Here is a 13,917-nt window from a genome sequence, read left to right as displayed (position 1 = left end):
TGAGGAACGCTTAGCTCAGACTGACCAATTTTACTAAAGTTTCTCTGACAACAACCCCCAAGACAGATTGGAGCACTTCACATGATAAATGCTGTCATCAGAATTGGTTCACTGGAGTCATATGCACAATTTTAATGCAGTTACATGAACAAGACATTCAAAGCTGAATAGTTTCTTTCACCCTTCTATAGAGGCTAAGCTGAAAAACATCTAACTGGTGAGAATAAGAATGCAACAAGTACAACCAAAACTGAGAAAAGGTACAAGCCATGAAGCCAAATGACACAGAATATCAATGGTCTTCCACTGAAGAATGAAAGAAATAAAACAGATGCACATAAATTCTGAAATGTCATGAGGGGGAGTAATGAAACACATTACAATGCTCTAAGCTACTGAGAAAAGGAATTGAAGTAACTACACATGTTAAGGGTCACCAAAATAACTAGAGTTAGAAACCAGAATTCAGCTAGAAATGTATTCTGAGATTTTGGCAGTAGGTGGACTTTGATAGATTAATATTTTAGAATTGTAAACAAATCTGCAATTCTCTAAAAAGACAAAAAAAATCACTTGGATGTTAAAAAGAAAATCAAAAGTGTTCTGTATCTCAAAATTGCAAGAAAAATTACTTTGCAGTATGTGAGAAGAATCAATAAGTAGTAACATTTAATTACTGAACACTGATGTCTATGAGGTGGAAACAAACTAGGGCTTAGTATTTACAGGGCAGAAAGCACTGCATGCCACGGCAGCTTCCAAAAATACCATTAAAAAATCTGAATTATGTGACTTCTGACATATGTCATAAGCTTAACAAAAAAATCCCAAAAAGTCCAAGAAATCTAGAATCCTAAAAAAATGCTATGAATTGACATACACAGGCCTGGGGTGGTCCATGTCTTTGGGGATGGAGGTATATGGAAAGAAGAGAACAAAGGCCATCTATTTAAACAAGGTATTTATCTATGCATTGCAAATATGTACAACATCCCCTGAAGAAAAGGCTTTCATGATTCCTCCATTGAAGTCCAAGAAAACATGTAGATACCTATTTTCCTCAATTTTTTAATACAAAATAAAACCAAAAAACCCCACAAAAATTCCTCTCCTGTTATTTAAAAAGCTCTCCCCTTGTTTTAGAGAGCCATGGGGGAAAACTGAATAAAATCTAACCATAACAATTCTTGAAAATTCTGATGAATATTTACCCAATATACTCAAAATACTAAGCAAAAAACCCCACCTTATGTTAAGTTACCCAGCTCTCCTCAAAGTTCTTATGGTCCCTCACATAAGAGTCAAGGCCTCCTCAGTCAAAAGTATGGTTAACATGAGATTTTAAGTACAGATCCACTCATTCATTTTGCATGCCTATCTGCTATGAATTCCTAAAGATAGATAGAGACTATAAAATAATTCTCCTGAAAATAAATGTCATATATACAATTTACTATACTTTTCTTAAATAAGGGATTCAGGATTCATACTGACCTTCTGGTTATACAGAAATTAGACATTTTCCAGTATCTCAGTCCATGTTCTGTTCTCAATATTCCATTAGGAACAGGTTTCATCAGAAGCCAACTGTGCAGGTTCATGACTGTGACACTTCTCCTCGACAGCACATTAATGATTTTTTGCTAAAACTCTTCTATCAGTTACCAAATTGAGCTTCAGAAACTGTACATTTCACTGCATTTCAACACAATTCTCAGTCTTATTCAAAACTCAATTAGTAAGAAAGTTAGGTAACAGATAAGGTTTTGGACAAAGTCATTCAAGCCCTCTTGCATGAAAATCATGACAAATCCACTTTCTGAAACATATTCAAGTCTGATTCCTGCTTGTTTTAACGAAAATTTGTCTCTGAAGGTATTTAAACTATCCAGATTTCCCTCTCTGAAACATGAATATTTATTTCTGAAATGTAAAAGGTTCTCATTATTTCATCCAAGTAATACTTTTCCTATTATGCTATTCAAAACACTGAGCTCTGTGTCTCTGTGTACGTTGAACTATTATCAGTGACATGTGGCCCACAATCTTCTTTTAATAATGGCAAACCTTAAGATAAAGAAGGAAACAAAAAGTGTCTAAATCAATTTGCCAGTTAATTTTGTCATAAAAAGTCCCTTGAGGAATTACTTAATGTATTTTTGAAGATATATGCATGGATACTTGTCCAATAATATAAAAACTACTTTCTTCCTAGTTCATATTCCACAAGGGAATAAAATCAGTAATACCCATTAGATGGGATCATTTTGCATCAGAGCTTTGTGTTGGTTATTTTTTTACAGAAGGGAAAATACACTTCCATGTCAAACCATACCAACTAATTTACAGAAATATGATGTTAGGGATTTAGGATTTTTTTTTTTAGAGGTAGAACTTCTGGGGGAGAAGGTGATGGAGGGGTGTGGAGGCAGAGGGCAAAAGCAGGATATTCCAGTATTGGGAAATTTCTTTGCATTCCCATACAGAACTGATCTGCTGCTACTAATCTACATAGTTATTACACTACTCAAGAATCCTCATCTCATCAGAAATCTGCCTATCCACAGTACTGAAAAAAAACCCCACAAACAAAAGCCCTCTTCAAAACCTCCCAAGCATTACTCTGCAAACATTTAAAGCACAAAACAGTTAAAATATCCAGTAGTCAGACAACTCTCTTATCAAAAGTGATACATAAAGCATTCTACCTTTTATAGCAGATCTACCAAGTGACAAAATAACATTTGTCAGAGGAAAAATCCCTTTTTATCCTAAACAGGAAATTCTGTTTGCCTGTACAATAAATGGAGTGCAAATTGTTGTGCCTGTGCATTAGAGACAGCAACTCTAAGAGATGTTCTCTCCTTAGAGCAACTAGTCCCCATATAAACATCAGGCAGTATTTCATATCACTGGAAGGTCCTTTATGCCTTAAACCAGTCCACTTTTCTCTCTTATTCCATTTAGTCAAACAGAAGACTGTGTATGAAACAGACTAACCTATAATCTTAGGTCATGCCAGGTACTACAAAATATTCTGGTTTGCTGTGACTCTCAAGACTTAATTGAAGAGAGAAAGAAAAATCTAGATATGAACAAAAACCCCACTGGACTAGAGGGTTGTTGTAGCTTGGTCTCTTAACCAAAATGAGAATTCAGTAGAAAAAACTTTGACAAATGCTGCAATCACTGTTCTTGAAAAGATCCAAAACTGATTATATTGTTGTGTAGCTGAAGCAAAATTTTATTGCTAAAATACAATAAAATTTTTTATTACTTTAAAACTTTTCCCTATGTATGTCTTCTTTTTTCCATTGCAAGTACAATATGACTCTGTAATAAACCTGTATGTATTTACAGGTTTATCTTCCTCATTATTGTCTTTTCAAACTAAACAGATGATGCTTTGTCAATCTCTCTTTGTTTGTTTTCTTTGACTTAGTACTCTTGTTTTCCTGTTAACCCTTTCCAAGTCTTATCTCTCAAAGTATGTTTTCTGAAACTAGATAGCATATTTTTATCACTCTTCTTCATCACTCTGAATAACACACTGTTCAGCTGTATCTCACACAGAACATTTCCATTTAAATCATCCAAAAGCAAAATTGCTTTTGATACCATACAAGTAACACTCAGTCCGATCTTCTCTAATGCCTTGTCTTCTGCTTCACTACTGTCTATTTGGTTAGTCAACATATAATTCTTCCACTTGCCTGCTTCATTTCATTCTTTGACTATGTAATAATTTGTACAGTTTACTAAGATAGTTTTAAAAACAATCCTATAGAGCGGTTGTTACCAGTATGATTTCAGATTTTACAATCTATTTACATTCTACTCTACTAGCACGAGTGATAGAAAAGGAAACTTGTGATTTTGTTATCTGACCTAAAGGATTCCTTGATTGTATTTGGCCTCACTTTGCATAATTAAAAAAAAAAATCCACTGTACCCAGATACCAAAGGATTTAATTTGAATAATATGTGATGTCCAGCATTTATCAATGGGCATTTAAAAAACAGCTAGGCAGTCAGCAAGTCTGCCTACTAACTGAGTGAAGGTAGCACAAAGTTAAGGTCAAAGCAACAAATGAAACTCCAGTGCAATTGTACTTTAAACTGAATCAACACATCTAATTATATTAAAATATTTCAATATTTTCAATAATAAATATTTCAATAAGTGCTGCAGCTTTAATGAAGACCTCCCCTGAGATACAGCAGATACTGAAACCATTAGCATTCATAACTATACAATCCTAGATATTTTATTAAATATAGAAGTCTTTTGTGAGGAAAAACTTACAATTGAAGAGCTACACTCTCAGATATAGTGCCAAATGTAAACACAAAACTTGAGGCAATGGGAATATGAGTGGTTTAATAAAAATCAAGTTATAGAGAACAGTTCCCTATTTAGCCAGAGAAAAGCAGGTTTACCCCAAAAGAAGATTCCAATACCTTCCCAAGGGGCTTTTCATTAACTGGATAAAGTCTAAGGAGATTTATCAGCTTATCTAACTAGATAAAATAAATAATGGTAATATGTTCCCCTGCATCGAATCCATATAAGCTTCTTGTAAATTCATCAATACTGTCACAGATGTAGCAAGAAAAAAAAATCAATTTACATCTAAGGAGCAAATTGTAATCCAATTAAATTCTTTACTATGGAGTGGAATATTAATCTTGAATACATATAATAAAATATTATCATATATGAAGAAATACTAAGATTTTTTTCATCCTCCTAAAATAAGACATCTTTTGCAGGTTATGAAAAATATCCTGCAGAAGAATTAGTAGGAAGTTGATCTCAACCTGAAACTACAAGTGCACAATATAAATTTGGGCTGCTTTAATAAGGTATAAAAAGGTGGAAACAGAATCTATTATCCAGAGATAAGCTTTTCATTTCAATACCAGACTGGTGACATCAAGAAATAAAAAAGAGATACTATCAATAAATAAGTAAATCCACAAGAATTCATTAGAGTTCCAGCTAACACAATGTAGAATAATGTTATGACTATAATAGCCTTTGAGAAGGAAGTTAAATGTATAGTTTAGAAATAAAGCTATGTTAAAATTAAGTATTCTTTCTAAAGGCAGTAGTGGCTAACAGTCTGGATTAACATACAAATAAATAAAACCAATGATCCTATGCTTAAAAAAAGCTCCATTATCTTAGCTTGATGTTTCAGAACCACTCTGGGATTATCCTTCCTAATGACAAACCTAAAGCTGAACTTTAAACTAATTAGTGAAGGTGAGAGAACTCACGCACATGCATTCCTATCAATTCTCTTTTGTATAACCCTACAGATAAATCTTTATAATATCCATTGGTCATGCAAAAGGCACAGAATTAGGCAGACAATAGGCACATAATCCATCCCTTCACTCTCACAGGAACAGGACCTTTGTGTAGCTTTCTCAAGAACAAGCCATGGAACACCCTCAAGGAAACAGCAATCACAATAAACACAGACAATAGCACAGCAAGAACTATAAATTTTGGAAACACAAAAAAATCAACATCAACCTCAGACAAGACTTTTAAATGTTATGTACCTACTACATATGCCAGATACATATACTTCCTATGATTTAGATGGATAGTAGTGGCACACATATCCTAATCTGGAGCACATAACTACTCTCCAATTAAGGATAAAAGGATTAAGTCCAAAGGCACTATTTTAAATTTGTCTTTTACCACAAAGTTGTGAGATGTTCTGAGGTCCAGGATGGGCTTGAAGCCCCCTGACTTTTTCAGGATCAGGAAGTACCTTCACTAAAATCCTTTCCTTGTTCCTCTTGTAGTGCAGGCTTTATAAATCTGCATTTAGAAGGGAAAAAAGATCTGGTTCAGAAGAGCAGAAAGACTTTTAAGTATTCCATATCACTTCAGTCTATGCCTTGAAAGCCTTGGACTAACTACAATATTGCCTCAAAGTAACTCCAGTAAAAAGGCTGAAGTGGGGGCCAGTGCCTGGAAAAAAAAGAAATAATACACAAATGTACTAAAACTGAAAATGTGTATTTTCTACTTCCAAAACAGCTTCAACAAGTATATGCATACAATATGGATCTTTCAGTTGTATTCAGTTATTTGCTAGCATATTCTTTCAGAATGGTAACTTTTTTTTTCCTGAAAAGAAACTCAGGGTTGTTTTTTTTTCTTTCCTTTAAAGTATGTTTAGTTAATCTATTTTTTCTGTGTTTCATATGATACTTCCATTGCAGTGTTCTCAGAGGAAACCAGAAATTTCTGTAAGACCTAAATGTCATATTTCATTTTAATGCTGTAATTTTTTATAGCAACTGAAGCATCAAACACCTTCATGATCTGACTGCACTGGTACTGCAGATCCCAACAAAAAACTGCTGATATTCTGTGCATTGGAACGAAAAGCCAAAAGTTGTGTAGTTTTGAAAAACTGCAAAGATTCTACAAATGCTACAAACTATGAACTTATTTACTTGTTTAATTTTCCAATGGCAATTTCAAAGACAGTCAGAAAATGAAAACATTTAGAATAGCCTGTCATTGGTTCATCAACAATAAGACTAAAAACTAAAAGAAGGTCGATTTATAAGAATTTCTATACACTGCAAAGTAATGATTAAAAGTTTGAAATTTAACAATCTTTAGAATAATTTGAATTCAGAAGAGTAACATTCAAAAACTGAGTTCTGAAAAATAAAGATTAATTCCACAAAAAGCTTTGGAGTACAATGAATTGCAAATTAAAGCTACCTTTTTCACCTTCATAATGACAATTTATAATAACTCAAAAAATGTACCTTGGTTCTGTTTCAAAAAAGCTGCCCCTTACATCCAAATATGCACTGATTTCTTGGCTTATTTATTTTGTTTCTGGAGTTCACAGATAGTCTTTTAGAGTAATGTCAACTACCAGTGCCTAGAGTCAGTTCTCAGATAAGTCTGCATGTAGTATAGTTCACACAAAAAGCAGAAAACTTCCAGAGTAAATATGGAAGCCTCTGAAAAACTGTTGTGACTTTAAAGAAAGAGCAGGAATAAAGAGATTAATGTGCTGTGAACTCTTCCATATCCCTCAGTTCCTGTCTCATTAGACACTGTCAGTGGAGGGTGTGCTGGATTTGGTTATAAAGAGAGCTGGACAGGTAAACTCCACCTACAACACAGAATGAATGCATCATGCTTTTAGTTCTGTTCATTTTGAAGTCACCACTTTTACCAGAATCAGTTTTACTGAAATATCCAAGTTCACATTAACTGATGTTTCTTGATTCAGATGTCTGAATTATCCTGAGTCAGCCAAGCATTTCACTGTCTTTGCAAAAGCTCTTCCATCAGAAAATCAAGAATGCATTTTAAATACGCTTTCAATTTAGTCAGAATGACCTTGAGTTTACTACAAGCAGAACATGTTCATGGCAGTTACAGGTCAACTGAAATCTAGTAAATTAATCAGGCAGCTGAACACCAAGATTAACACTTTAAAGTAATTCCAAAAAAGTCGTTAGGCTGTATTCAACCAAAGCAGCCAAAATATTGGAACCTAAAAGTGCAGGCTATTCGCACAAAATTTTAAAGGTGTTTTCTGATTTTTTTAACTTTATTAACATTTATATTAAACATGTGTTTAATATAAGTGCTTAATTAAGCACAGCAAAAGGAGAGAGTGTTAAGGCTTGAATGAATGACCATTCATTCTATCCATCTTCCTTAAAGACACTAATACAGAGGTTTCACTTTAACAAAAATATAACAAGGCTGTGCATATTGCTATCACTATTTCATACAATGAAAAACTAAAACTATTTGTTTGGTTAGGGTTCATTTGTTTGCTTGCTTTTTTGAGATGTTTTTTCCTCTGGGGAACAATGTGCATTTTAAGAATGTATGAATTGCCACAAATATTTCTGAACTCATCTTAAATGTTACTGTATTCTTTCTCGTTTTCCTTAAACTTTTTTTCTACCTCATTGGCAATTGAAAATACTCTTGTTTCATCTATCTGTTGTTTTCAGCTGTTTCAGAATATAGCTAGGAATATGTATGCCTAAGAAATCATGCAAGCCTGAAAAGAATTAAAATGTATATTATTAAAATGTCAAATGCTGTTGGAGTGCCGTTTCCTTGTAACTTAAGTTTAGATTGATTGTACCAACAAAGGCAACATGGGCCAAAAAAAAAAAAAACCAATGAAAAAATCACCACCGAACCTAAAGTTACCAAATGAGAGTATTACCCTCATCCAGTCACTTTCTAAGCTCAAAAAGACACAGTTATGGCACTTCACACCGAAAAATTTTCCTTCTCAGACACATTACCCTTGCTGTCATCATCCAACCATGGACACAGCTCTGCCAAGAATTTTTTACTTTTGTACATTATTCTTTATCACACACTAAACTTAGTAACACAGCTTTACAGTCTACATTATAGTGCTGTGTTGAGAAAGCATGGGGACCCCTGCCAAGCCAATTTTTGAAAAGACAAGGAGCTTGACAAATCTTAAATCAGGATTTTCTTTTTCAAAAAAGATCACTGAAACATTAATTACAACTTTATGTCAAAACCTGCTCATAGGCATCAAATTAAGGATAATAGCCCAGATGATTTTGTATCCTCTAATTGAAAATAGGAAACTTTCTTTTATAAGGTGGATATCAATAAACTGATTGGTGCTTTGACAGATCTTTGAAGAAATTATTAATTAAAGTGCACCCTCCTCATAATTAACACCCCAGGAAACCTAAACATTTCAACTTGTGGAAATTGTGCCTGCTAAGCTATTAAACTAATCTGATAAGAAGGGTATTATACCACATTTATCCTCAAAGACTAGCTGACAGACGTTATTAGTGGGAAAATTATGTGAATCGTTGGGTTAGCACTAAAAATAACCCTGAGTCAGTGATTTTAAAACAACTTTCAATATCACAGTATTGTCAGTTCAGATAGGATGCCTTACACCACGATTATCAAGTGCAGTGGAGCTCAGTACTACACTTACCAGTCAGGTACATGAAGATACAGAAGTTAAAGCAAAAAAGAGGAAGGAAAAAGGGAAAAAAAAAAGGAAAGCATGTTTGCTATTAGGTTTTTCCACTCTTAGGTTCACCAAGTTATGCCCAACACTACTACAAAATCCGAGTCAATTCAGTTATTTGGTTGTGTATCACGTTCCCCTACAATGATGTCTTCAGGAAACAATGTAGATAGAACTAGATCTAAAATCTCACTCACACTGTCAACATACCCTTTACCTGCTGCTGACACCTAAACTGGATGACAAGAGATTCAACACACCCCAGACACCCAAGTTCAGTGAGTGCAACTCTTGCCATTTCAGAAGTATAAACTCTGGCAAACTACTCCTAAAAAACTATTATAATAAAGGATTGGGCATTCACATAATTATGAATCAGCATCCAATTTATCAGCACGCTCATGGGTTTTGTCTCCAAAACATGCAGTAGTTTTACATTTTAGAACAAGACAGAAGTACTCCCACACCCAGTTGGATATTGTCTTGTGAAAGCTTTGGTTTTTAGCTAAGATTAAAAATGTTTTATAAAAGCATGCAACTTCATTTATCAGTTTAAAGGGATTTAGTGCAATTAAAGACTCTCTAATTTCAGTATTAAAAAGACTGATCAGAAGACCACTTAGTTTTTCTTAGGTACGAGTCACAGTAAGATTTAAAATACTCAGCATACCTATTTCATTGGCATTAACACAACTTTTAAAATAAAACTAAAGATTCATAAAAATATGGCGACACAGCACTACAGAGAAGAGATGCTCAGGAGGGGGCAGAAACAATATCAAATATATTACAAGTGGCACCTACTCAGAAGCAGTTTAAAAGATACTTCTCAACTACACAACAATATGGAGATACTTCATACAAGAAAAACAAAGACTGAAAGATTATTTTTCTGTTTTCTTTTTTTTTCCACATCATCCAAGTTTACTAGCTCTCCTGTACAGTCTCTCAGATCAGTTTTCACTACTGACTACAACTTTCATGAGCAGTGACAGAACATTTAACTGAAAAACACCAAAAAGGAAGGCTGTTTGAAAGAGGCAAAAACACACTACAAACTGCTTTCTTGTAGAAAGGTGTGTTACATTTGCAGTCAGTAAAATAAGAAGAAAAAAAAAGATTGAGTAATTAATCAGATTTTAAAAAGTCATTATCTTATGAGCTTTCCACTAGTAATGTTCCTCTAAAATGACAGATGATGAAATGAATGAAAACTTTTATAAGAATATCCAATTTACAATACAGCTATATTTAAAAATCTTGACATGGAATGCAAAAAATACCAGAAGCTAAATAGCCAATTAAAGAAAAGTAACATCTTGCCAGTTACATTGACTTAATGTCTATGTGATATAATGATATATTAGAACACACTAACAGAAAGAAATCTAGAAATTCAATTAGAATCATAGAATCATAGAATCATAGAATCGATTGGGTTGGAAAAGACCTCCAAGATCATCGAGTCATTTACACACACATGAACAATAAAGACTATTATGAACAGAAGATAAGCAAATAATAAAGTCTTTATGAAAATCAGTATTTTCAATCCGCTGATGCTTCAAAATTTTAAATGAAAAATCAGTTTCTTTGTTAGAATTCTCAAACTTTGAAGTTTAAGCACTGTAATCCTTAATAATAGATTTTAAGCTTTTACTGCAACATTTTACACAAAATGCTACTAGAAAACTCAGATGCGCAGTCATAAAAATCACATACCAAATTTAAGCAAAAGGTACAGTGTCAGCTTACATACCACTTTTCCCAATGGTAATAATGTTACTGGAGATTCAGACTACAACCAGAGATAACATTAGAAGTCTAAATAGACTCATTTTTATAAAAGAAAGCAGTTTAACAAACAGATATTCAAATGAAAATTTTAACAATAAAGGAAACATGAAGTAGTGTACACTTAAGCGTTACTTTCAAAGTGTTTCCAAAAAGGAAATCACCACAAAAAGAAACAAGGTTTCAGTCAACAGTATCAATACTCTCTTACAATATTTCTCCACTCCTTCTCCCTCACTTTTCTCCCCTCTTTATTCCTTCCTGTGTATTTCTGATTACACAGTTCTTGGGACATCCACCAGATCTTATATTACTGTAGGGTATTATCATAATACCAGACAAGGCTAAAGTAGCAATTTTCTATCATTGTTATCTTCTTACTAAGTTAAGATTGGTTTAGAGAACAACAGGAAAAGGCTGCTACAGTAATATTAATTTTATGTCAAGTGTATCTATTTAATGTACAAGAGGGAAAAAAAAAAAAAAGGAAAGAAAAAGCAAATGCTTGAAATGAATAAACACCAAAAAGGGGGAAACTTACTCAGTATATTATGCAGAGAGATAAGTGCAACAGTGGATGCAAACAAAAGGCATATCAGGGGATGAAAGGGGAAAATTTCATCTGCTAACCTAGGCAAGGAGAGCAAAAGAAATAAAGCTATCCTCAAATGGCAAAGAAAGTGCACTATAATTTGCCTCCAGCCAAATGTTTATATATACAATCCTCTTCCAGTGAAGAAACATGAGGGGATAATTTTGAAAAAGCTAAAATATTTTAGTTAAATAAATATCCAAGCACCTGAGTCCTTTGCCACTTTGGACAAGTTTAAGACAATCTATTAGCATCTCTCTAGCACTACAATAAAAGTCCTAGTAAAATAGATTATGCTCTAGAGAGAAGCTTATATTAAAACTACATATACACAGATTATGTGCACTTAGTGCTAGAGAACTGAAACCAGCTTCATCCAAAAGCTCACAAGGACCAAACTTTATTCACTTTTCCAAAGACTTAATTAGAATTTTTTAACAGTAGCAGTTAGTCTGAATAGTTGGACACTTTCATGAATTAGGCAAGTAAGTTTTATCAGCTTGCCACTTGCTAGAACTAAAGAAATTAAATACCAACATCAGCAAAAATAGCGTTCAATGCTTTTAAAATGAATCTTCAATCTTCTGTTCTGTAAGCAAAAACTTTGTATTACTTGATTTACCCACAGCAGCTCTCACACCCATATCTCTTACTTTATAGGGATTAATAAACTTTTAATGAATGTCTAAATTTTTTCAGACTGGACACTGAATGTTCATGGGAATAGCAGGATGCCAGTTTCAATCACATATAAACAAAAAAAAAGCCTTCCTAATATAATAGAAAGTTGGAGTTAAGAGAAGACGTTGCTGTAGTTTAACTTTAACTTGAATTTTAAAGACTATTTATAAACTGTGACCTTTAGGCCTTATAAAAACTGAAGATTTTGCTAACAGTGCCAATTGCAGCACCTGAAATCCTGTTTAATTAAAATTTTCTACTGCCTCTCTCAAGTATAATTTATTTAGTATTACAATGTTCTGAAAGCACATAGAAACAAAATCCTTGCTTCAGTTGTGGTATGTGAGAAATGCCTAAATCTTTAACATGCTGTGTCCTCTTTCAATTAGACATAATAGTATTAGCATAATATCCCAGACTATTTTTTTTAACTTTTACCTCTATTTTTGAGGGAAAATAAAGAAATAAAAAACAAAACAAAACAAAAACAACAACAAACCAAAGAAGGTAATGGCGTCAAAAACTACCTATTATGTGGTGAAAACATACACATAGTTAGACACCAAGTAACATATAAATTATTTACCTTGGTTGCAAAGTCAGCTTTATAACTGTCTTGTGAGGCAAAGAATCCTGGGAAGCCTGAACATCATCCTACAAGAGAACATCTTTGAATTTGTTTTTGAATACACTTAAATGGACAATATACGAGCTCTATTTTATTAATTTTGTGAAGTAGAAAACTATGTTAACAAAACTGTAAACTAAAGCCTATTTTAGCACATTACTCAGGAAGACGAACCACAAAACTTCATATATGAAGCACTTCAGATTGTAAAAGAAAGAAGCTCACTTTGTGCAATTCATTGAGAAAGATTTGTTTTCAATAAAGGTTTTATTTGAGTCCATTACCAAATTTTTACCCCTTTCTTTTCATTTTTGCATACAAGACTTCATAATCACCAACTTCCTTCAAATTTTGCCAATATTTATATAACTTTTATTAATTTTCCATTGCTAAAGGCTGACTCTGAAACAGCACGGTCCTGTGTATTTATCACCAGGATACACTGTCTACTCTTCTACCATTGTTACCTTATATTGTACACAGAGAAAAATTTCAAGAAAACATAATTTGGGCTGTGGTATGAATTTTATGTGACATAAGTCACGTGAAAAATTGTTTCACAGTATTAAGGAGTTTCTTCTCCGGGGACACCCCCTTGTCGCGGGGGAGAAGCTTGCGTGCCCTCATGAGGTTGAGAGCTATGCTGGAGGTGGTTTGTGCCGCCGGTAGGGTCTCCCATGCCAGACAGGTCTCAGCTGAAGGGTCAGACAAAGTATGTCCACGGGCAGGATGGGCTCGCTAGCCATCTGGCAACCATCCTAAGAGAAGGACAACTCCAACCCCAAACCCGGGCAGATGGACCTCGTTTAGCCCTGTAAGGTCATCCATCTAAGAGAAGGATACTCTAACCAAACCTACGTCCTGAGGTATTCGCTGTCACCGTCCAAGCTCGCTAGGCCGTGGCAGATGAACCTTAGGAGTAAAGGGTGGGGCCAGTTCTGCGCACGCTGTGCCTCACCTAAAAAATCCATTGCGCAGGCTCAAAGGGTTCACCCACATTGCAAAGCCCTGTAGCGACAGGTGAGGGTCGAAAACGGCAGGTGATAGGAAGCAGCTGGAAGCCGCAGACCCAACCCTGCATGCAGGTGGTTCAGGATATGGGTCATTAGAGACTTGATCCCAGAGATGACAGTCTCTTGCGGTAGCATCCTGAAATGACCAAGCAGCCTTTT

General features: G+C 34.3%; 1 protein-coding gene across 1 annotated transcript in view; it reads right to left on the bottom strand.

Moving 5' to 3' along the window:
- The window catches only part of MAN2A1 (mannosidase alpha class 2A member 1), a 117,828-nt gene that overhangs the window by 44,089 nt on the left and 59,822 nt on the right, over positions 1 to 13,917 (bottom strand). Inside the window, exon 12 of the mRNA XM_071580285.1 lies at positions 12,704 to 12,771. Coding sequence (XP_071436386.1) covers positions 12,704 to 12,771 — 68 coding nt within the window. The remainder of the gene's footprint in view (positions 1 to 12,703; positions 12,772 to 13,917) is intronic.

This window comes from Pithys albifrons, chromosome Z (assembly GCF_047495875.1).
Source record: "Pithys albifrons albifrons isolate INPA30051 chromosome Z, PitAlb_v1, whole genome shotgun sequence".
NCBI classification, from domain to species: domain Eukaryota; kingdom Metazoa; phylum Chordata; class Aves; order Passeriformes; family Thamnophilidae; genus Pithys; species Pithys albifrons.
Note: the sequence above shows the minus strand (reverse complement) of the source record. Positions and strands in the feature narration are given on the sequence as shown.